The 25,793-nt window shown below is 44.2% G+C and overlaps 2 protein-coding genes across 5 annotated transcripts in view; both read left to right on the forward strand.

Annotated features, from left to right (window-relative positions):
* Nucleotides 1-45: 45 nt before the first annotated feature.
* LOC115122767 (protein DBF4 homolog A-like) lies at nt 46-11,861 on the forward strand. The gene is made up of 13 exons (XM_065027739.1): nt 46-243; nt 600-693; nt 807-979; nt 7,629-7,823; nt 7,958-8,008; nt 8,211-8,280; nt 8,390-8,478; nt 8,573-8,618; nt 9,186-9,231; nt 9,357-9,482; nt 9,778-9,910; nt 10,059-10,183; nt 10,511-11,861. The coding sequence occupies exons 2-13, from the start codon at nt 648-650 to the stop codon at nt 11,406-11,408; spliced, it is 1,998 nt and encodes a 665-aa protein (XP_064883811.1). The 5' UTR covers nt 46-243; nt 600-647; the 3' UTR covers nt 11,409-11,861.
* A 2,058-nt stretch (nt 11,862-13,919) lies between these two features.
* The window catches only part of LOC115121677 (disintegrin and metalloproteinase domain-containing protein 22-like), a 179,485-nt gene continuing 167,611 nt past the window's right edge, over nt 13,920-25,793 (forward strand). For 3 of the 4 annotated variants that reach the window (XM_065027742.1, XM_065027744.1, XM_065027745.1), the window contains exons 1-4: nt 13,920-14,414; nt 17,676-18,023; nt 18,365-18,525; nt 22,326-22,402. In XM_065027742.1, coding sequence (XP_064883814.1) covers nt 17,933-18,023; nt 18,365-18,525; nt 22,326-22,402 — 329 coding nt within the window. In that variant the 5' untranslated portion in view covers nt 13,920-14,414; nt 17,676-17,932. Of the gene's footprint in view, nt 14,415-16,577; nt 18,024-18,364; nt 18,526-22,325; nt 22,403-25,793 lie in introns of those variants that run through there. The other variant, XM_065027743.1, reaches the window with a different exon arrangement.

Below are 25,793 nucleotides of genomic sequence, written 5' to 3' on the forward strand. Positions count from 1 at the left end.
TATGTGGAAACATCGCATTCGAAAGCAATGATAACTTTCAGCAACAACACCCCCTTTTTGGAATGACGGGATTTTTCGAAGCGGGAAAGAACATCTATGGCACAACAAAATATTATGGCAACAAAGTAATCTTAGCGGAACCAAAACAATTTAAAGATACTACTGAACTTTCGTGAAAATCGGTTGTAACAAATGTCAATTTAGGGAAATATATTGTTTTACAAGACCACAGGCTCTCACAAGGTAAAAATGAACTTTTAGCCAGTGAGTTAGCAAGCTAACGTTACTTAGTAGCTAGTTAGCTGGCAGATTCCACTTCCTGTAGTTTAAAAAACAGGCTATAAAAACAAAGTTTAAATTGCCGTGGTAAGGTTTTGTTGTTTGCTTGTGCTAGCTAGGGTCTGTTCGTTTTCTTTGAAGTCCTATTTTTTATTTTAAACTTCTCTAACTATGTCAATATTTACATTACTCCTTAAACTTTATTTTTGTTTTATTTGTAAAGCTAACGATTTTATGCAGTTTAGCTAGATAACGTTACAACGGTTAACGTTAGCATCCATTAACTCAGTTTGTAAACATGTCTATTGCTTACAACACAGGAGAATTCAAGGATATTCTATTCTCCTCTTCAAATTATATTGAATAAGATGAAATCTAGACGCACCCAAAAGTCTACAAAACCCAGTTTACAAGGTAAAGGATATTTTTAAACATGTAACTAGCGAACGTTATTACTACATTGTTGATGAGCCTTATCTGCAAGAAAGTTACGTCAAAAATGGAAACTAACTTTGCTAATTTTTCAGACCCCAAACTCGCTGATAAGGGGCACAAGTCAGCCTCGAAGAGCCATGCCAAACCACCATGTGAATCTTATCCTGCCCAAAAAAAGCCTTTCACTGGGAAACTATTCTACTTAGATTTGCCATCAAACAGAAGAGCAGAGACATTAGAGAACGATATCAAAAGGTTTGGAGGGGTAAGTGAATTTGTTTCCATCTGTTAGCATTTGACATCATGACAGACTGTAAAGTATTATAGCACATTGAATGTGGATGATAGTTAAGGATAATCATTCCTGAGCCAGCGAAATAGGACATTTAAATTGACAGGTTGTGTGAATTGTTAATAAGGTGTTGTGTTGACATACTGCTGATCATGGACCATTTTGAAGTGAAATGACAACTTGCTGGCTTTCACACCAATGGGGCTACTGTCTACTTACTGTGGAGGAGGAGTGGCTTTCAGTCTTTTGGAACATAACTATTCTAGTGATTGCTTCTGTCTTGTTACCGGAGTTGTTATCTCTCTGGTTGACCCACTTTGATACAATATACATACAGTAATTTATTTTCCATTTACATAGAAATTCATTTTGTGAAGTCAGCATACAAACACTACACTATAATACATGTAGTACGGAAAACATTGGAAAGTTAGTACTCAAGTCACACATATTTAAAGTCTGTGGCTTAACTGTCCGACCATGTATTGGGCCTGCATCTGTCCTATGTTCCACTGTTCAGCAACCTGATAGCTGACGCAATCAAGCACAACCCGCTCCTATTCTTGCTGAACAGTGGGACCTATATCTCCTTCCGGAGTGCAGCAGCTCAAAACTTCGTGCAAGATTGTGCCTGTGGGGTCCTCATAGAGACCCTGAAAGCCCTTGCACTGCTGCCCGCTGTCATGTCTCTCTTTTCACCACCATTTTAAATACTTGATTAATATTTGATTAATACTCTGGCTCAGGATGGACCTTGTGTGTTCTCCCCCAAATCAAAGTTTATTTGTCACGTGTGCCGAATACAACAGGTGTAGACCTTACAGTGAAATGCTTACTTACAGGTAGTGCAAAAAAGGTGTTAGGTGAACAATGGGTAATAAAATAAATAAAACAACAGTAAAAAGAAAGGCTATATACAGTAGCGAGGCTATAAAAGTAGCGAGGCTACATACAGACACCGGTTAGTCAGGCTGATTGAGGTGGTATGTACATGTAGATATGGTTAAAGTGACTATGCATACAGTGGGGCAAAAAATTATTTAGTCAGCCACCAATTGTGCAAGTTCTCCTACTTAAAAAGATGAGAGGCCTGTAATTTTCATCACAGGTACACTTCAACTATGACAGACAAAATGGAGAGAAAAAAATCTAGAAAATCACATTGTAGGATTTTTAATGAATTTATTTGCAAATTATGGTGGAAAATAAGTATTTGGTCACCTACAAACAAGCAAGATTTCTGGCTCTCACAGACCTGTAACTTCTTCTTTAAGAGGCTCCTCTGTGCTCCACTTGTTACCTGTATTAATGGCACCTGTTTGAACTTGTTATCAGTATAAAAGAAACCTGTCCACAACCTCAAACAGTCACACTCCAAACTCCACTATGGCCAAGACCAAAGAGCTGTCAAAAGGACACCAGAAACAAAATTGTAGACCTGCACCAGGCTGGGAAGACTGAATCTGCAATAAGTAAGCAGCTTGGTTTGAAGAAATCAACTGTGGGAGCAATTATTAGGAAATGGAAGACATACAAGACCACTGATAATCTCCCTCGATCTGGGGATCCACGCAAGATCTCACCCCGTGGGGTCAAAATGATCACAAGAACAGTGAGCAAAAATCCCAGAACCACACAGGGGAACCTAGTGAATGACTTGCAGAGAGCTGGGACCAAAGTAACAAAGCCTACCATCAGTAACACACTACGCCGCCAGAGACTCAAATCTTGCAGTGCCAGACGTGTCCCCCTGCTTAAGCCAGTACATGTCCAGGCCCGTCTGAAGTTTGCTAGAGAGCATTTGGAGGATCCAGAAGAAGATTGGGAGAATGTCATATGGTCAGATGAAACCAAAATATAACTTTTTGGTAAAAACTCAACTCGTCGTGTTTGGAGGACAAAGAATGCTGAATTGCATCCAAAGAACACCATACCTACTGTGAAGCATGGGGGTAGAAACATCATGCTTTGGGGCTGTTTTTCTGCAAAGGGACCAGGACGACTGATCCGTGTAAAGGAAAGAATGAATGGGGCCATGTATCGTGAGATTTTGAGTGAAAACCTCCTTCCATCAGCAAGGGCATTGAAGATTAAACATGGCTGGGTCTTTCAGCATGATAATGATCCCAAACACACCGCCCGGGCAACGAAGGAGTGGCTTTGTAAGAAGCATTTCAAGGTCCTGGAGTGGCCTAACCAGTCTCCAGATCTCAACACCATAGAAAATCTTTGGAGGGAGTTGAAAGTCCGTGTTGCCCAGCAACAGCCCCAAAACACTGCTCTAGAGGAGATGCATGGAGGAATGGGCCAAAATACCAGCAACAGTGTGTGAAAACCTTGTGAAGACTTACAGAAAACGTTTGACCTCTGTCATTGTCAACAAAGGGTATATAACAAAGTATTGAGAAACTTTTGTTATTGACCAAATACTTATTTTCCACCATAATTTGCAAATAAATTCATTAAAAATCCTATAATGTGATTTTCTGAGGGGAAAAATCAAATTTTGTCTGTCATAGTTGAAGTGTACCTATGATGAAAATTACAGGCCTCTCTCATCTTTTTAAGTGGGAGAACTTGCACAATTGGTGGCTGACTAAATACTTTTTTGCCCCACTGTATATGATGAACAGAGAGTAGCAGTCGCGTAAAAGAAGGGTTGGTGGGTAGCGGGACACAATGCAGATAGCCCGGTTAGCCAATGTGTGGGAGCACTGGTTGGTCGGACCAATTGAGGTAGTATGTACATGAATGTATAGTTAAAGTGACTATGCATATAGGATAAACAGAGAGTAGTAGCAGTGTAAAAAGAGGGGTTGGGGGGGGGGACACAATGCAAATAGTCCGGGTAGCCATTTGACAACCAGTTCAGTAGTCTTATGACTTGGGGGTAAAAACTGTTGAGAAGCCTTTTTGTCCTTGACTCCAGTACGGCTTGCCATGCGGTAGTAGAGGGAACAGTCTATGACTGGGGTGGCTGGGGTCTTTGACCATTTTTAGGGCCTTCCTCTGACACCGCCTGGTGTAGAGGTCCTGGATGGCAGGCAGCTTTGCCCCAGTGATGTACTGGGCCGTACACACTATCCTCTAGTCAGGATGCTGCCGGTGTTGCAGCTGTAGAACCTTTTGATTAGAGGTCGGCCGATTTAATTTGGGCCGATATAAAGTTTTCATATCAATCGGAAATCTGTATTTTTGGACACCGATTTGGCCGATTTAAAATATATATTTTTAAATGTAATAAAAAGTTTAAAAAGTACACATTTTATTTAACCTTTATCTAACTAGGCAAGTCAGTTAAGAACACATTCTTATTTTCAATGACGGCCTTGGAACGGTGAGTTAACTCTTTCGTTTAGGGGCAGAACGACAGATTTTTACCTTGTCACAGAAGTATATATTTTTAAACCTGCATATTTTGCTAAAAGAAATCCAGGTTAGCAGTCAATATTAACCAGGTGAAATTGTGTCACTTCTCTTGCGTCCATTGCACGCAGACTCGGTGTATATGCAACAGTTTGGGCTGCCTAATTTGCCAGAATTTTACATAATTATGACATAACATTGAAGGTTGTGTAATGTAACAGGAATATTTAGACTTATGGATGCCACCCGTTAGATAAAATACGGAACGGTTCCGTATTTCACTGAAAGAATAAACGTCTTGTTTTCGAGATGATCGTTTCCGGAATCGACCATATTAATGACCTAAGGCTCGTATTACTGTGTGTTATGTTATAACTAAGTCTATGATTTGATAGAGCAGTCTGACTGAGCGATGGTAGGCACCAGCAGGCTCGTAAGCATTCATTCAAACAGCACTTTTGTGCGTTTTGCCAGCAGCTCTTCGTTGTGCTTCAAGCATTGCGCTGTTTATGATTTCAAGTCCATCAACTCCCGAGATTAGGCTGGTGTAACCGATGTGAAATGGCTAGCTAGTTAGTGGGGTGCGCATTAACAGCGTTTTAAACGTCACTCGCTCTGAGACTTGGAGTGGTTGTTCCCCTTGCTCTGCATGGGTAACGCTGCTTCGAGGGTGGCTGTTGTCTATGTGTTCCTGGTTCGAGCCCAGGTAGGACCGAGGAGAGGGACGGAAGCTATACTGGTACACTGGCAATACTAAAGTGCATATAAGAACATCCAGTAGTCAAAGGTATATGAAATACAAATGGTATAGAGAGAAATAGTCCTATAATAACTACAACCTAAAACTTCTTACCTGCGAATATTGAAGACTCATGTTAAAAGGAACCACTAGCTTTCATATGTTCTCATGTTCTGAGCAAGGAACTTAAACGTTAGCTTTCTTACATGGCACATATTGCACTTTTACTTTCTTCTCCAACACTTTGTTCAATTTGGTTTAAATAATGCAAAAACATGTTTCATTATTTATTTGAGGCTAAATAGATTGTATTAAGTTAAAATAAGTGTTCCTTCATTATTGTTGTAATTGTCATTATTACAAATACATTGTAAAAAATCGTCAGATTAATCGGTATCGGATTTTTTTTGGTCCTCCAATAATCGGTATCGGTGTTGAAAAATCATAATCGGTCGACCTCTACTTTTGAGGATCTCAGGAACCATGCCAAATCTTTTTAGTTTCCTGAGGGGGAATAGGCTTTGTCGTGCCCTCTTCACGACTGTCTTGGTGTGTTTGGACCATTCTAGTTTGTTGTTGATGTGGACACCAAGGAACTTGAAGCTCTCAACCTGCTCCACTACAGCCCTGTCGATGAGAATGGGGGCGTGCTCTGTCCTCCTTTTCCTGTAGTCCACAATCATCTCCTTAGTCTTGGTTACGTTGAGGGATAGGTTGTTATTCTGACACCACCTGGCCAGGTCTAACCTCCTCCCTATAGGCTGTCTCGTCGTTATCAGTGATCAGGCCTACCACTGTTGTGTTGTCTGCAAACGTAATGATGGTGTTGGAGTCGTGCCTGGCCATGCAGTCGTGGGTGAACAGGGAGTACAGGAGGGGACTGAGCACGCACCCCTGTGGAGCTCCAGTGTTGAGGATCAGCGTGGCAGATGTGTTGCTACCTACCCTCACCACCTAGGGCGGCCCGTCAGGATGTCCAGGATCCAGTTGCAGAGGGAGGTGTTTAGTCCCAGGATCCTTGGCTTAGTGATGAGCTTTGAGAGCACTATGGTGTTGAACGCTGAGCTGTAGTCAATGAACAGTATTCTCACAAAAGTGTTTTGTCCAGGTGGGAAAGGGCAGTGTGGAGTGCAATAGAGATTGCATCATCTGTGGATCTGTTTGGACGGTATGCAAATTGGAGTGGGTTTAGGGTTTCTGGGATAATGGTGTTGATGTGAGCCATTACCAACCTTTCAAAGCACTTCATGGCTACGGACGTGAGTGCTACGAGTCTGTAGTCATTTAGGCAGGTTGCCTTTGTGTTCTTGGGCACAGGGACTTATGGTGGTCTGCTTGAAACATGTTGGTATTACAGACTCAATCAGGGACATGTTGAAAATGTCAGTAAAGACACTTGCCAGTTGGTCAGCACATGCCCGGAGCACACGTCCTGGTAATCCGTCTGGCCCCGCAGCCTTGTGTATGTTGACCTGTTTAAAGGTCTTTCTCACGTCGGCTACAGAGAGCGTGTTAACACAGTTGTCCGGAACAGCTGATGCTCTCATGCATGCCTCAGTGTTGTTTTCCTTGACGCGAGCATAGAAGTGATTTACCTCGTCTGGTAGGCTTGTGTCACTGGGAAGCTCGCGGCTGTGCTGCCCTTTGTAGTCTGTAATAGTTTGCAAGCCCTGCCACATAAGATGAGCGTCGGAGCCGGTGTAGTATGGTTCAATCTTAGCCCTGTATTGACACTTTGCCTCTTTGATGGTTTGTCGCGGGGCATAGCAGAATTTCTTGTAAGCTTCTGGGTTAGAGTCCCGCACCTTGAAAGCGGCAGTTCTACCCTTTAGCTCAGTGCGAATGATGCCTGTAATCCATGGCTTCTGGTTGGGTATGTACGTACAGTCACTGTAGGGACGATGTCCTCGATGCACTTATTGATAAAGCCAGTGACTGATGTGGTGTACTCCTCAATGCCATCGGAAGAATCCCGGAACATGTTCCAGTCTGTGATAGCAAAAAAGTCCTGTAGTTTAGCATCTGCTTCTGACCACTTTTTTTTATAGACCGAGTCACTGGTGCTTCCTGCTTTAATTTTGGCTTGTAAGCAGGAATCAGGAGGATAGAGTTGTGGTCAGATTTACCAAATGGAGGGCGAGGAGTACAGGTGATCATTTAACATGTTGATAGAAATTTGGTAGAACTGATTTAAGTTACTCTGCATTAAAGTCTCCGGCCACTAGGAGCGCCGCCTCTGGGTGAGTGGTTTCCTGTTTGCTTGTTTCCTTATTCAGCTGACTTAGTGTGGTCTTAGTGCCAGCATCTGTCTGTGGTGGTAAATAAACAGCCACGAAAGTATGGCTGAAAACTCTCTATGCAAGTAGTGTGGCCTGCAATTTATCACAATATACTCTACTTCAGGCGAGCAAAATCTAGAGACTTCCTTAGATTTCGTGCACCAGCTGTTGTTTACAAATATGCACAGACCGCCCCCCCCCCTCGCATCTGACCCAGTGTCTCTGTCCCCTCTCTCAGATGGTAGAGAAGTTCTTCAGCAAGGAGATCAAGTACCTGGTGTCTAATAAGAGAGAGGCCAGGTATGTGCAGTGTCATGGCCGCGACTCACTTGTCCCAAGCCCTGACTCTGGGCACAGCTCCCCCCACCCTCTCCCCCGTCCCGGCAGCCACAGAGACAGCCTCAAAGGAAGCTCCCAGGGCCAGGCAAACATGGTGAGCCAATTCCTCTCTGTGTCTGTCACTGGTATCTGTATCTCAGTGGGGTCATTTTCCATGATATGCTCTAAAACTGAAGCTATCCATATATATATTTATCCATCTCTCCCTATCTTTCCGGTATTTGACAGGTGGTCATAAGCAGGGGCAAGTCTTTTGTGAAGAGAGTTGTAAAAGAGCAGGTTTGTTAATTAAGATCCTCACTAATGAGTTTGGCAAGCTATTTCCAACCTAATGCCACATGTTACTTTTATTGTTTCTGACTGATAGTCGTCAGGAACTTCAGGAAAGTTTGCACTTTGGATCGAAATGTTTATTCATACTTCAGGAGATACTTTGGATTTCAGTTCTTCGGTTAAGATGTTTATTTGTTTTACCCTGTAGGTGAGAATACAGGTCAACGAGATCCTGTCCAATGCTCTGGAGTGGGGAGTGAAAATCCTGTACATTGATGGTAACATGTCTATTCATTTGTTTGATAAGAAATGTTGACATAATGCTTATTATGACAATGATACTTTCATATGCAAAAAAACATTTTCTTGAATTTCCTTCAATTCCAGATGTAATAGCTTATATGGAAAAGAAGAAAAGGAATGTTAAGTATACTGCTGAAAAGCCAACCGCAACCACAGCTGCTGTCAAGAAAAGTGTAAGTCATGTTTCTGGACTTATATTTTGACAGTTCTTTCCTGGAATAACATATCACTTACACCAGTCTTGTGTGTTATTCCTTACTAATGTAGGCCAAAGGAGAACCTATAGGAAAACCAGCCTTACAGAAGTATAAGGGTAAGTAATGTCCTGCTGCATGTGACTCTGTTGTCTGTTTACCACTTCATCACTGTGTTATTGTTATAGAGAACTTCTAACACCTTCTTCTACGTATATCGTCTCAGTAGATTAAGGTTGATGTTGGTTGTACGATAACACTGCTACTCACAGGAGGTCGGTGGCACCTTAATTCGGGAGGACGGGCTTGTGGTAATGGCTGAAGCAGAATCCGTGGAATGGTATCAAATACATTTTTAATTTTATTTATTTAACTAGGCAAGTCAGTTAAGAACAAATTCTATTTTACAATGATGGCCTACTCCGGATGACGCTGGGCCAATTGTGCGCCGCCCTATGGGACTCCCAAACACGGCCGTTTGTGATACAGCTTGGACTCGAACCAGGGTCTGCAGTGACGCCTCTAGCACTGAGATGCAGCGCCACTCGGGAGCCCATGTGTTTGATGCCATTCCATTTGCTCCGTCCAGCCATTATTATGAGCCTGCCTCCTGTATATCATTATGAGAAGGTATTTGACCCAGACATAGGCACAGTCTCTAATGCTTTATTCTGTGTTTTGCTCAGGTGGAAGGATCCGTAAACCCTTTGTAAAGGTAGTGGACTCCAGCAGGTGGGTCTATAAAAGAGATGATAGACTCTGATGTCTGTAGTATTGACATATTAAGGCAATTCTTATTGTCAATTTGTTGGTGTTTGAGCACGTAATATAGCATCTATCTTATGTCTCTCTGCCAGACATTACCGTCCAATTTATCTGGCCATGCCGAACATGCCAGAGTTGAACCTAACGACAGCTCCCCCCTGCAGTCCATTCTATGTAGAGGACCAGGAACACTCTGGGAAGAGACCTAAAGTGCACGGGTATGGAGTCTCATTCACTAAACGCCTCACCTTCTTAACCCTTCTTGTTGTGAACATAAAGAAAATCCACCAATTACAGAAAAGCAGTGTGGCAGTATATTCCCCTGTCTTGGCATTTGTGTTTTACCTGATTCAACAAAACATCCAGCTTTTCCTACTGTTGTTGATGGGGATTGCTACAGCAGAAAACGGTTATGTATTGCTTAGCACCCTCCGGGACTAACTGCTAAGTCTTGGTTGCTAGGCAACTATATGTGATTGAACTCTGACCTGGCTATAACTTACTGACCTATAGGTGTCTCAGGAACCGAGGGGTGAGAGTGTCAGCCAGTGAGGAGAGGGGGCAGGACCGGGCCAGGAGGAACAGGGAGAAGAAACGTGGAGGCTACTGCGAGTGCTGCACGCTCAAATACAACAACATCAATGCTGTGAGTTAGAATACATCTGTTTAATGTATGTAAGCGTAGTTAACACGTGTTTATAACGAGGACCTAATCATGTACAAAAGGCCTTCTGTACTTGATGTAGTGGTAGCAGACGTTGTGGGAATGCTTGACTTGTGTCTGTATTCTGCAGCACCTGCAGAGTGAGCAGCACAAGGCCTTCTCCAGAAGTGATGAGTACCTGGTGGTGGACAGGCTCATCACCACACTGTCCTTCAACTTCAGTCACGTCAAAACAACACAAACTCCAACCACAAGGTACAGTAGTCTTACATTTGTACATTTTAGTCATTTAGCAGACGTCCTTATCCAGAGCGACATACATTTTCTAAATTCCCCATGAGAATGGAGCCCACGACCCTGGCGTTGCAAGCACCATGCACTACCAATTGTCCACACAGGAGCAAAATCTACCCAAATCAAAAGTAAAAGCACACATATTGAATGCTGTTCAGTTATATGTTTGTTAGGAAAACAAATGCAATGTTGTGTGGAACATTTTGCAGATTGCCTGTTTTTTTTCCACCCCTGATTTTCTATGTTGTGCTGATCACCACTTCTCTAAGTCATTTTTTGTTCCCACAGGTCAAAGTACAGCATAACCTCCCTGTTGTGTGTTCCTGGACCCAGCATACAGATGGAGGGAGGTGTGGAAACCAAAGAGCTGAAGGGGGGATTAATGTCCCTCTGGTCTACTACAGTGGAGCCCCCTCTCTCCCAGAGTGTGGAAAACCCCTTGGAACAGCCTCGGAAGCGCAGCAGAGGAGCCCCTGTTCCCCACAGCACCAGCGAGGGGGAGAAGAGGTGCTCTTACGTCCCAGACAGACCCCAGCCCAAGCACAGATCCCTGTCCTGCAAACAACGCTGCCGACAGGGATACCCGTGCAAGCACCCCCAGAGGGCTGGGCTGAGTCAGACATCTGTGTCTAATGCAGAAATAGACCCTTCTACCCATGACTCTGTCGCTAACCCCAGACTTTCCCATCAGGGCCAGAGAACTCACACAGGCAAAGATGGCCGCTCTTCATTTAGTCACACAGAGGATTTACAATGTGGCGATCCAGCTAGACGTGTGAAGGTCCCTTCCAGTCAGCACAAGGTGGCAGGGCCTTCAGAACACCACAAGCTCAGAGCTTTAGAGGAGAGGGAACTGAGTCATGATACGTTGGCTGGAGATACTCTTCCCGGGAATACTGGGGGTGTTCCGGAGCTCGAGGCAGGTGACACGGAGACACACACCCCTCCTGCCAGGACGTTACAGAGGAGGGTCAGGGATTACAGACGGAAGAGAAGGAAAGTTGAGAAGCAGCGGACTGCTCAGGAGCAGGAAAAACCAAGCAATGTTCCCAGCAGCTCTCTGCTGAACCTCTGGCAGCTGTTCCACTCCAGTGAGGACATGGAGTGTGAGTTCAGAGGCTTTCCCAGCTGTTCCACTCCAGTGAGGACATGGAGTGTGAGTTCAGAGGCTTTCCCAGCTGTTTGACTCCAGTGAGGACATAGACTGGGAGTTCCAGGCCTTCCCCAGCTAGGGGGGGGGGGGTGACCCAGAATCTTCCCAATATGAGCGCTAACCTGTTACGGACTCACCATATGAACTTATTGTATGACAGTTTCATTGAGTGACATAGCAGATCTATATGCGAACCCATTGACTGTGGCTCTTTAAACCTATGACTTCTATAAAGGGAATAGTTCCCTTCAGGTTGGGAGGGTGGTGGCGCAACACTGTTGTGTTGATTTAACCATGGCAGCTTCTAGTCTACCTGGCTATTTTACCATGACTGGTTTTATCTGGAGAACAGGCTGAAGCACTATCCCCAGTTCTGCACAACGCCTGCATGTGTTCTGGTGTCCAGAGGAACTGCATGGTTGTGTTTTTAGTATGTGGTATTGTACATTTTTAAAACATTTAAAAAATAAAAGGGATACAACCGAAGGTCTTCTATTGAATTGTCATTACATTTCCGTACATATTGTACAGGTGAAAAAGGTATCTACGTGACGTCTGTTTGATAAATGAAAGACTTCCTAAACCGCTCTGACATGTCTGTGATCAGTTGAATGAGCACATTCTCATAGATAAGAGTACATAGCTCTGACCCTGGACAAGCTGTTACACAAAGGAGAGGACTCACTCAAGGCTAACTTGTCATAAAGCACATCGTCCTCTTATACAGCCACCAACACAGAGAGACTCTGAGACAAGGCGAGAGGGATTGCTTCCTCTTTCCCTCCGTAACAGTAATAAAGAAGTATTTGCACTTTCTCATGTACTGAATGCATCTAGAATTCACCTCAGCATAACTGAAGGAGAAATGCATCGGTTTTCTAGACTTTCCTTATTTGTGTGCCTGTATTTAGCATAGTGCACTTGTTCTCCCTCATTTCTTTAAAATGAATGCACAGGGGTCAGATGGGAGTTGTTATGTGGCGCTGGTGATTAGTGACTGAATAGGAGATGCAATTTAAACTTGGTGTCTGGGCTGTAAACAGGCAGGGCCGTGCACAGACCTTTTGGGGGGGGGGGGGGGCATGTGCTCAAACAAAAAAAATGGACACACCCCCCACAACAACAAAAATCTGCACTGCGGTTACAGATTCATTAAGCAAAAATGACAAGAGAGAAAAACAGCACAATCTGATGAGTAAAGTACACACAATTTCAGAAAGCGCGTTCCGTTTCCACCAGCCATCACTTTGGAGGGCAGCCTGCCTAAAAAGTGCTTGATGCCAGCTGGGTAGCCCTGTTCTGCCTCAAATATCGTAATGCATTTGCCACAATATGTAACATCTTCATCCCATAATGTTGAAGTCATAATATCGATGTTACAGCTTCTTTAGACATAGGCCAAGTTTGGGTGGCTACTGGCAATTTCTGAAATAAGACCACATCACCAGGTAGCCTGTTGTTCTGGCAATGATGAGTCAGTAGTTGATTGCTAAACTGTATTTTATAAGGATGATTAATGTAGGCCTACTCTGTTTTTGCCGGGTAATACTCTCTGTCCACGAATCTGGATAGGTTAGGGCTATTTGGAATCCTTGGGACATCCCTACCCTAAACCTAAGCTTAGTTTAACCCATACCACCTTTGCCCAACAATGCTGATGACTGGTCATTGTCAGTGGAGTGTATTTATGAATGCCAAGGGAAGCCAGCCCCCCCTTCCCAAAATTACCAAGGAACAAATAAAGAAACTAAATAATTTGTCTTTCGTCTCTGTGTTTCATAATTCTCCTTTAATTCGTAAGAGGTTGACTGTATCTCACAGGAGAAAGCATCTGAGAGAGCGAAACAGCTCCCCTCTGTCTCCATGTGAAGGCCATCTATCTGAGTCTGTCTGGTCCAAATGAGGATGACATTGTTGCTGCCAAAGCATTGAAGGCAAGGGAAGCCAATGAGCATTTTAAATTGAACCTTTATTTAACCTTCTGTCAGGCCTCCCTTGACAGAAAAAGTATATCAGCATTGAGCTAAACTGAGTGAGCTCAATTGAATGGTCCTGGCGCACCAACAAAAAAAGTGTCAAAGGAAGCCAGCTTGGGTTTTGGCTTCACTAGTATCAAATCCCATTGAGAGCATATATCATTAACAGAAAACCTTGAATTGTTGCATCTCGTTGTGTTGTTGTCCTCCAGTGGCTAGCTAGCTAGCTAGCTAAAATGGGCACTTTCCTAAATTAGCCATGGATGGATATAGGGATTTGGAGTTGTGGTTTTACTTAATTCTCTGTACTTTACAATGATTATAATGGTGATTCTGATGGAACCATTAATTTATACATTGTTGTGCCCCTGACCTGAGAGGATGGAAGTTCAATATGTAGCTAGATGTAGAACACAAATGTTAAATAGCTAACATTGCCCATGAATTAAAGTTAAGCTAGCTAGCAAGCCTTTTAGCCAGGTAGCCCAGGACACCAAAAGATAAAAGCTTGAACTGTATGACAGAGTGATAGACCATTTCGTCAACATGAAAGAGAGGATGGTGTTAGGAAGTGCTATTTCTTATGTAAGTGACCAGCATACTGCTATTGCATTGTTATAACTGAGACAACACATAGCAACATATACTCACAGTAAAGGATGTGGGGCCCCCTACAGGATAACTCTCGCACACACACCAGATTCCCCTTTAGCTGAACATTGTGTGACGGTGGGATTCTAGAGTGACGGACAGACAACTGAGCCAATGGCGGAAGACTACAGACTACAACCAGCTGAACCAATCCGGAGATCCGATCTTCCTAGGGTCAACCTACTTTCTGTGACGTATATAAGGGCTGTGCTGACTGTTCACGCGCTCTCTGCCTGCTGTTCCAACACGAACTAACGGAAGAGCCGTATTTACGTGTACCAGATATTCTCCCTCTGAAATAAACTGTCGCTTGTCGTACAATTTTAACACCTGGTCTGAATCGATCCTTAACCGGCTCACCCTTCTAATATCCTTTTATCAACAATGGCATTGGCATTTCTCTACAAGTAGAGTGAGTCAACATGTTTTTCTACTTGCATGAAAGACTACGTACACACGCATAAAATCAGAACCGTGGACAGCCACATATTTAGCCTATGTTGATTGGACTAAATCGTTTTTGGTACCTTTTAGTTGTCACTGTATTAGACTAAGCAGAGGTGATTTGATGATGTTGAAGTTGAAATGGTGCTGGAATAGTGGAGGCTTCCCCAGTGATTTTACCCATGCAATGCTGCTGGTCATTGGTCAACAATCAAGACTCACACATTTTTGGTTCGGAAGAATAGGCGAGAATTCGAGTTCAGTGGGTTTAGAACAATTACATATTTATTGTATTTATTTTTTACACATTTTTGGGGGAAATTATACCACCATGGAAAAGTGTACTTTGGAGACTGGAAGGGGCATGTGCTCTGCACAGGTAGAGCCCTATCTGTACACATGCCTGAACAGAGGCAAGGATTATTTGCTGACAATGAGCAATCAATAGGTAATGAGAGCAGGTGGAAGTAATGTGGAGGAGGATATGGGGCTAACCATACAATGCATTTGGAATGTATTCAGACCCCTTGACTTTTTCCAAAATGTTTAAAGTTACAGCCTTATTCTTATTCTTGCAAAAATCGTTGAAGTTGGAGACTTTTATCTCCCTCACCAACTTTAAACATCTGCTATCTGAGCAGCTAACCGATCGCTGCAGCTGTACGTAGTCCATCGGTAAATAGCCCACCCAATTTAGCCACCTCATCCCCATACTGTTTTTATTTGTTTACTTTTATGCTCTTTTGCACACCAGTATCTCTACCTGCACATGACCATCTGATCATTTATCACTCCAGTGTTAATCTGCTAAATTGTAATTATTCGCGTGCCTCCTCATGCCTTTTGCACACAATGTATATAGACTATTTTTTTCTTTTTTTCTACTGTGTTATTGACTTGTTTATTGTTTACTCCATGTGTAACTCTGTATTGTCTGTTCACACTGCTATGCTTTATCTTGGCCAGGTCGCAGTTGTAAATGAGAACTTGTTCTCAACTAGCCTACCTGGTTAAATAAAGGTGAAATTTAAAAATAAAATCTAAAATGTATTAAATAGGTTTTTCCCTCCTCAATCTACACACAATAACCCATAATGACAAAGCAAAAACAGCTTTTTAGACATTTTCAGTATTTGTTGAAGCACCTTTGGCAGCAAATACAGCCTTGAGTCTTCTTGGGTATGACGCTACAAACTTGGCACAACTGTATTTGGGGAGTTTCTCCCATTCTTCTCTGCAGATCCTCTCAAGCTCTGTCAAGTTGAATGGGGAGCGTCGCTGCACAGCTATTTTCAGGTCTCTCTAGAGATGTTCAATCAGGTTCAAGTCCAGGCTCTGGCTGGGCCACTCATGGACATTCAGAGACTTCCTGAAGCCACTCATGCGTTTTCTTGGCTGTGTGCTTAGGGTTGTTGTTCTGTTGGAAGGTGAACCTTTGCCCCAGTCTGAGGTCCTAAGTGCTCTGGAGCAGGTTTTCATCAAGGATCTCTGTAATTTTCTACGTTAATCTTTCCCTCGATCCTGACTAATCAGGCCAAAGAGTTCAATCTTGGTTTCATCAGACCAGAGAATCTTGTTTCTCATGGTCGGAGAGTCCTTTAGGTGCCTTTTGGCTCCAAGTGGACTGGTTACTGCTTTTTACTAAGGAGTGGCTTACATCTGGCCACAAGGTTTTCTCTGTACTTTGCTTTGTTCCTCTTTCCCTCAATCCTGACTAGTCTCCCAGTCCCTGCCGCTGAAAAACATCCCCACAGTATGATGCTGCCACCACCATGCTTCACTGTAGGGATGGTGCCAGGTTTTCTCCAGACGTGACGCTTGGCATTCAGGTCAAACAGGTTCATCTTGGTTTCATCAGACCAGAGAATCTTGTTTCTCATGGTCTGAGAGTCCTTTAGGTGCCTTTTGGAATACTCCAAGTGGGCTGTGTGCTTCTTACTAGGGAACTGCTTCTGTTTGGCCACTCTACCATAAAGGCCTGATTTGGTGGAGTGCTGCAGAGATAGTTGTCCTTCTGGAAGTTTTTCCCATCTCCACAGAGGAACTCTGGAGCTCTGTCAGTGACAAAAGTTAATCTGTCGCTGCAACTCCCTCCCTCCCTTCTCCCCTGATTGCTCAGTTTGGGCGGGTGGCCAGCTCAAGGAAGATTCTTGGTCGTTCCAAACTTCTTCCATTTAAGAATGATGTTGGCCACTGTGTTCTTGGGGACCTTTTTTAAAATGTATTTTTATTTAACTAGGTAAGTCCGGTAAGAACAAATTCTTATTTACAATGACGGCCTACAACGCTGGGCCAATTGTACGCCACGCTATGGGACTCCCAATCACGGCCGGATGTGATACAGTCTGGAATCGAACCAGGGGCTGTAGTGATGCCTCTTGCACTGTATTCCCCTGGGTTGTAGGATCATCTTGAATACAAATATCAATTGGCCTGGAGGTTTGTTTTGGGACCAAATATGGCACTTGTGAATGTTATTACCTTTGGATTGCTCCTAAAATGCGCTATAGGCCTAAAGGGGTTTAATACATGATCAAGTTGTGATGATTTCTGGTGTATGTGTATGCTTGTAGGGGACCTGCTTACAGTAGTTTATCCATGGCAAAACACAATGCGCAACATCAGGAAGTAGCATTAGCCACTCTAGCATGGTGGTGGGAAATTGTGTTTTATTCAAATAGTACTTATATTTTCACGTTTTTTTAGGCTGAAGGGCAATTAAACCGATTTTAGGAGGAAACTGATGCATTTTGCAGCCTGAACGGAGGATGTTTAATGTATGAGCCGGTCACAGGGGAACACCAGTGTATAAACAGACGGCTGGGCACATTACAGGTGGACGCAGATGATATAAAAGGAATAATAGCGTCATCTGGCTGTGGGTTGGGCTAATTATACAGCAACTGAGAATATAGTCTAGAAAGAGCATGATGGGCTGTTATTACACAACATAGCAGTATTACAGTTTGTTTATCTTGACCGTGCCCTTCAGTGATTGTGCCCTTGATTATGCGTAGAAGCGGTCAGAAGGTAGTCTAGGTCTGTATTGAGATGGAGCGTGCACACTACAGTTCCCGACATCCCATCTCGGCAATCGCTGTTCTCCTCTCATGTTTACGCATGAGGCGCTTCTGCAGTGAGCTGCTGGATATTGATGTGCTTTAATGTGTCACCTCTCCTCTCCTCCCTTCCTCTTACCTCTCCTCCCTCTCCGCTCTGTGTTCCATAGAGACTCAGCGCGCTCAGATGCACTTGGCGTTCAAGCGGTAGAAACAGCAGCGTGAGCGTCTCAATGCAGGGGCAGCAAGAGCATCCCGATGGCCACCAGCACAAGAGACTGCGCTAAGCAGACGACCAGCGCGCGCGTTCATCTGTGCTTCTCAACCCTGAACCTCCTCTAGCGAAGAGAGAGGTGCCCAAATCCGTTTTAGGATATCGCTTTTTTGTTGTTGTCCCTCTTTCTGTCCATTCGATGAAGAAGAACTGATGACGATGTATCGGCGATGGTGGATTTCCCTTTTGTGCGTCTATGGACTGATGTGCATCGTTCATTCCAGCAATCATATACCTCGAAATGGTAATGTATTTATGACAACAAATATTGCTATGTATTTTATTGGAATAGATCCAAATGGCAACAGCATCACCAATAACATGTTCCACATTTCATGTTATTATGCTGCCAGAGAGGGAGCCTGAATCCCCAACGTAAACAACCTCTAAAATATGCATTTAATGTAACCGTATGAAAAGGAATTGGTCTATTATTAATTAAAACTATTTGAGGAAAGCTATTCCAAAACCATTACAGTGCTATTTCACATTGATGTATGTTTTGGTATAGGCGCTTGTAGCTGTGTTTTTTTGCGCCAGGATAGCTATCGCAATCTTAAACATCGCTGTTTCCTCCCTGTGCAGGAGACGCCTTGTCGCAGGCGAAGGCTGTTCGTGATGCGAGCAGGTTCGCCTGGAAGGAGGACACGGTCCCTCTCCGTCTGCTCTACAGCATGCACAACCACAGTCAAATCACCCACGATGTCATCAGCACCAGGACTAGAGCCAGTTCCAGCCCCACACAGGTAGCCTACACAGTGGTGGTGTTATTTGTTATGGTGACGGTGGCGATGGAGCTCCGCTATGTGCAGAGAAACAAATGCCTTTGGTACGCGTTGCTATTGGAGACATCCCGCTATTCTCATGTTGTTTATGTTTTTGTTGAATCATCTCCTTTTTACGCATTTCACAGAGAATTCGGCAAGATCACATTTTCACCTATAACAAGCGAGTTCTTTTGACTAGTGGTCTATTTACAGAAATGTCTTTTCATTAGCCTGGTGGTATATTGTGGGGTTTCTATGCACATACATACACAAAGACAGGCTCAGGCCTGATCAGAAATAGAGCCCATGCATGAAACACATGGGGATGAAGCCTATGCATTAGAATGAATAGACACATAGGCCTATAACTTCCATACATGTTTAATTAGGTCAAATATGTTGTTTTCCTTATATAGTAAGAGAGGTTCTTATTATTATAAAGGTGAGCGGACCTAATGATTGGTTTGTGCCCTTACAATGGATTCGCCCGTAACCCACATGGCCCTATGTCTGAGACACACTGCTTCTTGGATGGTTAAAGAGAGTCTGCTCTCTATCTGGTTGGCATCCTTTACAGTTCACTAGCTGGGTGGTTGCTTTGGCTATTAAATGATCTGTTTGATGTGAAGACCTAGTCTGGATACTCAGATACAATCATAAGGCTCTCTACCTCTGAAATGTACACGTTATAAACATAATCAGATTTTTATTCCACTATTCCTGCCTTTTACCTAAAATCTAGTTGTGTCATTTATATTAAAGTCCCAGTGCAGTCAACACATGTGATTTGTCTGTGTTTTATATATATTTCCACACATGAAGTTGGAATAATACTGTGAAATGATGATAGTGCCCTTTTAGTGTAAGAGCTGTTTGAAAAGACCGCCTGAAATTTCAGCCTGAGCAGAGGGACATTGAGAGCACAGGCACAAGGGCAGACACTTTCATTACAGGAATCATGAGGATAATGCACTTTATAGTTTGACCAAACCATGGTTTTAGTCGCCCCAAAAATAGGACGTTTTGAGTGAGGTGACAATGTAGAATGTGCTCTTTCTCTGTTTATATGCACCCTTTCAGTTTGTTTACTAGAATGAGCGTATGTCATTAGAACAGTTAACTTGGGACTGGAACATGTGTGCCAGATACTGATAAACTGGTTTGGCTTCATTTGTCTTCAAAATAAGATTCTTGTGCCGCCTAAAAGAAAGTTCTTGGGGGAAACACTGCCTCATCTTTTTGTCACTATTTACAGCACAACTGCATCAGGTGACTCCAGGTGAAATTATACTGCCCCACAAAGAGAGAGAGAAAGAGAGAGAGATATGATGGAATCTTCATTTGATCTGATCAGTCTGAGTTTCTTGTCATCCCCAGAGAGAGTTTTAAACTGACCTCAAATCAGCCACTTCGTCACACAGCCTGCATTCTCAGCTTCATATTGTCTGATTATGCTCTCATTTCGGCTGTTTTTAGCTCGGTATCATAACATCTGAAAGGAACCTGTCAAATCATTCGTAAACGTATGACACACAAAAATAACTATTTATAGACTTGCGTTGAGTCTACTATTTTCAGTTAAAGGCGTAACCTACTGTACACATTTTTAAAAGAGGAGCTTTGAGAAGAGCTCAGCTGAGTGCTGTTTTAGTGTTTCTGTGGAGGAAAAGCACTTATAGTCATCGGCCCATAGCCATCAGTGGAGTCTGCTGTGTGTGTGTGTGTGTGTGTGTGTGTGTGTGTGTGTGTGTGTGTGTGTGTGTGTGTGTGTGTGTGTGTGTGTGTGTGTGTAAGGCTGTCTGTGTTGTAGTAGGATAACAGCACTCCCTGGTAGGCCCCTAGCTCCATCAGTGTGTGTGTTTAAGGCTGTCTGTGTTGTAGTAGGATAACAGCACTCCCTGGTAGGCCCCTAGCTCCATCAGTGTGTGTGTTTAAGGCTGTCTGTGTTGTAGTAGGATAACAGCACTCCCTGGTAGGCCCCTAGCTCCATCAGTGTGTGTGTTTAAGGCTGTCTGTGTTGTAGTAGGATAACAGCACTCCCTGGTAGGCCCCTAGCTCCATCAGTGTGTGTGTTTAAGGCTGTCTGTGTTGTAGTAGGATAACAGCACTCCCTGGTAGGCTCCTAGCTCCATCAGTGTGTGTGTTTAAGGCTGTCTGTGTTGTAGTAGGATAACAGCACTCCCTGGTAGGCCCCTAGCTCCATCAGTGTGTGTGTTTAAGGCTGTCTGTGTTGTAGTAGGATAACAGCACTCCCTGGTAGGCCCCTAGCTCCATCAGTGTGTGTGTTTAAGGCTGTCTGTGTTGTAGTAGGATAACAGCACTCCCTGGTAGGCCCCTAGCTCCATCAGTGGAGTTAGGTCCTGCTATGATGCACTAATCAATGAAACATTAGTTGCTGATGGTCTCGGTGCCTCGGCTCGGCCCAGTCCAACTTGGAAATCTGGTCCAGGAGAACACAATTACTAGGACCACTTCACGTGGATTCAATTCGCTTAATTTGATTTTAAGGTGTGCCCTGAAAAGGAATCACATACTCGCGTACCGGTATATGCGCACACACACACACACACACACACACACACACACACACACACACACACACACACACACACACACACAGTAACAATAGAGTCTGTGGCCACAGGGGACCCCGAGGTCTAAGGTCATCCTTGGGTGAAGATTGCGGCATTTCATACTCACACACACTCCCTTGGTTTTAATGCAGCGTCCGGTGTGTATTGACTCAGGCCCGTGGGCCATGCCTGGGGGAGGGGTTAGTCCTGTATTAGACTAGCTGGGGACTCAGAGTTACACAGGGACAATAGTGGGAAGTCCTCAATGCCCCCGGGGCCTGTAATAGACCACGCGCCATATGTGCCCAGAGCTAGCGATGTATTAGACCTTCCCCCTCAACCCAATCAATCATTTCTGGATGAGCCAGCAGGGAGGGTGGGTGGATGTGTGTGTGAGTACAGGGGGAGGGTGTGAGTTACTCAGATTTGCATGGTTCATTTCACCGATGTCTCTCAGAATGTCTGGGTCTAGTTCAGCTTCCATTACAGCTCCCCTGTCTCTTGGAATGTCTGGGTCTCGTTCAGCTTCCATCACAGCTCCCCTGTCTCTCAGAATGCCTGGGTCTGGTTCAGCTTCCATCACAGCTCCCCTGTCTCTCAGAATGCCTGGGTCTGGTTCAGCTTCCATCACAGCTCCCCTGTCTGTCATAATGTCTGGGTCTGGTTCAGCTTCCATCACAGCTCCCCTGTCTCTCAGAATGTCTGGGTCTGGTTCAGCTTCCATCACAGCTCCCCTGTCTGTCATAATGTCTGGGTCTGGTTCAGCTTCCATCACAGCTCCCCTGTCTCTCAGAATGTCTGGGTCTGGTTCAGCTTCCATCACAGCTCCCCTGTCTGTCATAATGTCTGGGTCTGGTTCAGCTTCCATCACAGCTCCCCTGTCTCTCAGAATGTCTGGGTCTGGTTCAGCTTCCATCACAGCTCCCCTGTCTCTCAGAATGTCTGGGTCTGGTTCAGCTTCCATCACAACTCCCCTGTCTCTCAGAATGTCTGGGTCTGGTTCAGCTTCCATCACAACTCCCCTGTCTCTCAGAATGTCTGGGTCTGGTTCAGCTTCCATCACAGCTCCACTGTCTCTCAGAATGTCTTCCTTTCCTTAAAGTTCATGTACAGTATGTATATTGGTAGTTGTTTTGTAAAAGCTTTTTCAGCACTCAATGGAATAGAGATGATTGTACAACGTTTCTGAATTTTTTTTATTCACAGGGGAACCACGTGGCCCAAGCCAGCTTCCAGGTGGATGCGTTTGGTGAGCAGTTAATCTTGGATGTTGAACTGAACCAGTGAGTATAACCTTTAACCTATCACCAACATTCTCTGTATCTACTGCGATAAATCCCCTTTCTCTCTATGTCATGATTTCTGCATGTGATAGTAAAATAGCCAGTAGTACTAGACGGTATTTTGTATGATTAAAGGGATTCTCCGTTACTTTTGTATACTTATTAGCAAGTAGTTCTGAAAGTAAACACCCATGAGCCAAAAGTGGTCCCCGAAAATAGTGTACTACATCACATATGTGCAGATACTGTATGTGCACCACATCATTGCTCTCTCTCTCACTCTGCTGTGTGTGATTCTTGCCAGTTGTCACTCAAATTACGAGGAGCTGAATCTCATTGGCTGGAACTCAAATTGCTAGGGGTCTGGCCCATGCGGGGGAAATGTAGGGAAAATGACGCAGCACAGCTTCCAGAAAATAGTCACTTTCAAATGAGCAGTTTCGTGCCTCATTGAGGTAAGACAGTAATTCCGATCATAGATTATGCATGGGTGAACTACATATTGACACATCCAGGCCAAAGCGGGAGGTTTCAAAAATACTTACTAGTCGCCAAAGTACCGGAGCATGTCTTTAAGAGCTGTTTAATTAGTCCCTAATGTCTTCCTCACGAAGCTTTGATCTGGGGAAACCTGTCAGTGCCAGTGCTGTAGGCCTATCTTTGATTATGAATACTTGGTTGGTAATACTGCTTATAGGCTGCTTATTCACTCGGGAACAATAGTTTATAAGCCGTTCATAAGCAGGTTATAAGCTGTTCATAAGCAGGTTATAACCGTTCATAAGCAGGCTTTCAAATGAGGTCTTAAAGGGATACTGCAAGATTCTAGAAGTTGTCATTGCGCACAGAATAAAGGAAGTCAAGAGGTAGTTTCGCGAGCCTGTGCTAACTAGTGTTAGGGCAATGTTTGGAAGTCTACAGGTACGGTAGCATGTCCTTCATGGTGCATGCAGAGACATTAAAATGGGATCCACGAGTTCTGCCTCTGGGTGTGTAGAACAACAGAATCTGGCAGTACATCTTTATGTGCTCTAATGGTCTCTGTAATGGAGGCATGAGGAATGAGGCATCTTTCACCTCTGGCTGATCGTAGTGGTACAGAGCAGACGGGAGCATATTTCCTCCCAGTGTCCAGTGCCTTTTGGGCCACCTTGTTTTGGGGAAGTAATGATATGCTGTGTGTTTGTGGGGCTATTTCTCTCGCTCTGCATCCTGCCATCTGTCTCTCGCTCTGCATCCTGCCATCTCTCTCTCACTCTCCATCCTGCCATCTCTCTCTCACTCTCCATCCTGCCATCTCTCTCTCACTCTCCATCCTGCCATCTCTCTCTCACTCTCCATCCTGCCATCTCTCTCTCTCTCTGCATCCTGCCATCTCTCTCTCTCTCTGCATCCTGCCATCTCTCTCTCTCTCTGCATCCTGCCATCTCTCTCTCTCTCTGCATCCTGCCATCTCTCTCTCTCTGCATCCTGCCATCTCTCTCTCTCTCTGCATCCTGCCATCTCTCTCTCTCTCTGCATCCTGCCATCTCTCTCTCTCTGCATCCTGCCATCTCTCTCTCTCTGCATCCTGCCATCTCTCTCTCACTCTCCATCCTGCCATCTCTCTCTCTCTCTGCATCCTGCCATCTCTCTCTCTCTCTGCATCCTGCCATCTCTCTCTCTCTCGCTCTCCATCCTGCCATCTCTTTCTTGCTCAGCTTTCTCCATTTTTCTCTTTTACTCCCTCTCACTGTTTCTCTGTCAGCTCTTTCCACTTCTCTCTCCCTCTCTTCCCTTCTCTCAAGCTCTCTCTATCTGGCCCTCACACTCTGCTGACCAATGGTCTTTCACTAATGAGGGGAAGTTGTGTTTCTCTTTCTCTCTCTCTCTCTCTCTCTCTCTCTCTGTGTCTGTGTCACAGGCACAAAGACACAGGGTGACAGGTTCAGTACACATCACTGCTTTCTGTATCAGAAAGTAGGCTGGGCCTCTGAGGTCTCGTAGATCGGTGCATTGATGAAAGTAGGCTGGCCCTCTTTGGGGTCTCGGTGCATTGATGAAAGTAGGCTGGCCCTCTATGAGGTCTGGTAGATCGATGCATTGCATTATTTTAGTTTATAAAGCCCCCTTACACAACTTCCGCCGTACCTTGCATCGTTGTTAACCTACAGATGTAGGAGCTACCAGACCCGGTCTCAGGGAGGGCTAACTCGGGATATCCCTTCCATTACCACTGAGTTTGGTAAATCTGCTTTCAGTTTTTTTGCACCTTACTCTTGGAATAGTTTTCCAAAGGTCTTTACATGTGATGTTTTGGTGTCTCTAGGCCTATCTATCTCTATTCAGATGGCTGCTGATTGATTATCTGTTTTACTGAAGAATGTGTGTTTTCTATGATTGTGATTTGTATCTATGTTGTGCTTTTTTGTAGTGTATTGATGTGTATCATTTTTTGTAATCACAGGGTTCTTCTGAAAAAGAGACCTCGGTCTCAGCATGACTCCCTGTCAAAATAAAGGTGAAATATATCAAACAAGCTCACCTAAGCAGACAGTTGTGTGTAGAAGTGAGTCTGCATCATTAGAGTGAGTCTGTACTCTGTCGTGTCATTATAGCTGAAGTCATCTCTCTCTGTATGAGGATCTATTTCCCCTGTCACCCAGAGCCATTCACACACAGTAGACTGAGAGAAATGGAGATGGCATCACAGGAATATCCAAACAGCACAGTGCTGCCACTCGTAGAGTTACTGTATGATGCATGAAGCGGCATGTGTCATGACACAGTGTCCCTGTGGGATGTAGAGCTATTGTTGTGACACGGTCAGGCACGTCTCTGTCGTATGTTGTGTTTGGTGACCTGATGTGCTGGATGTCATCCATCATATGGAGTCTGTGCTGTAACTGTGTGTCTGTATGGTTTGGGAAGCATATAGATGTGAACCCCTGTCCTGTTGTAGTGATCAGTACAATGGTAGTATGGAGGGAATGGTTCTCTGTCCTGTTGTAGTGATCAGTACAATGGTAGTATGGAGGGAATGGTTCTCTGTCCTGTTGTAGTGATCAGTACAATGGTAGTACGGAGGGAATGGTTCTCTGTCCTGTTGTAGTGATCAGTACAATGGTAGTATGGAGGGAATGGTTCTCTGTCCTGTTGTAGTGATCAGTACAATGGTAGTATGGAGGGAATGGTTCTCTGTCCTGTTGTAGTGATCAGTACAATGGTAGTATGGAGGGAATGGTTCTCTGTCCTGTTGTAGTGATCAGTACAATGGTAGTATGGAGGAATGGTTCTCTGTCCTGTTGTAGTGATCAGTACAATGGTAGTATGGAGGGAATGGTTCTCTGTCCTGTTGTAGTGATCAGTACAATGGTAGTATGGAGAGAATGGTTCTCTGTCCTGTTGTAGT

The sequence above is a fragment of the Oncorhynchus nerka genome, linkage group LG14 (assembly GCF_034236695.1).
Source record: "Oncorhynchus nerka isolate Pitt River linkage group LG14, Oner_Uvic_2.0, whole genome shotgun sequence".
In the NCBI taxonomy this organism is placed as follows: domain Eukaryota; kingdom Metazoa; phylum Chordata; class Actinopteri; order Salmoniformes; family Salmonidae; genus Oncorhynchus; species Oncorhynchus nerka.

Excerpts from the sequence above, each read along its gene's own strand:
- LOC115122767 (XM_065027739.1), top strand. The coding sequence starts at position 648 with ATGAAATCTAGACGCACCCAAAAGTCTACAAAACCCAGTTTACAAG. Across the intron at positions 7,824-7,957 it reads CCCAGGGCCAGGCAAACATG|GTGGTCATAAGCAGGGGCAA; the intron begins GTGAGCCAATTC and ends GGTATTTGACAG. Across the intron at positions 10,184-10,510 it reads ACACAAACTCCAACCACAAG|GTCAAAGTACAGCATAACCT; the intron begins GTACAGTAGTCT and ends TTGTTCCCACAG.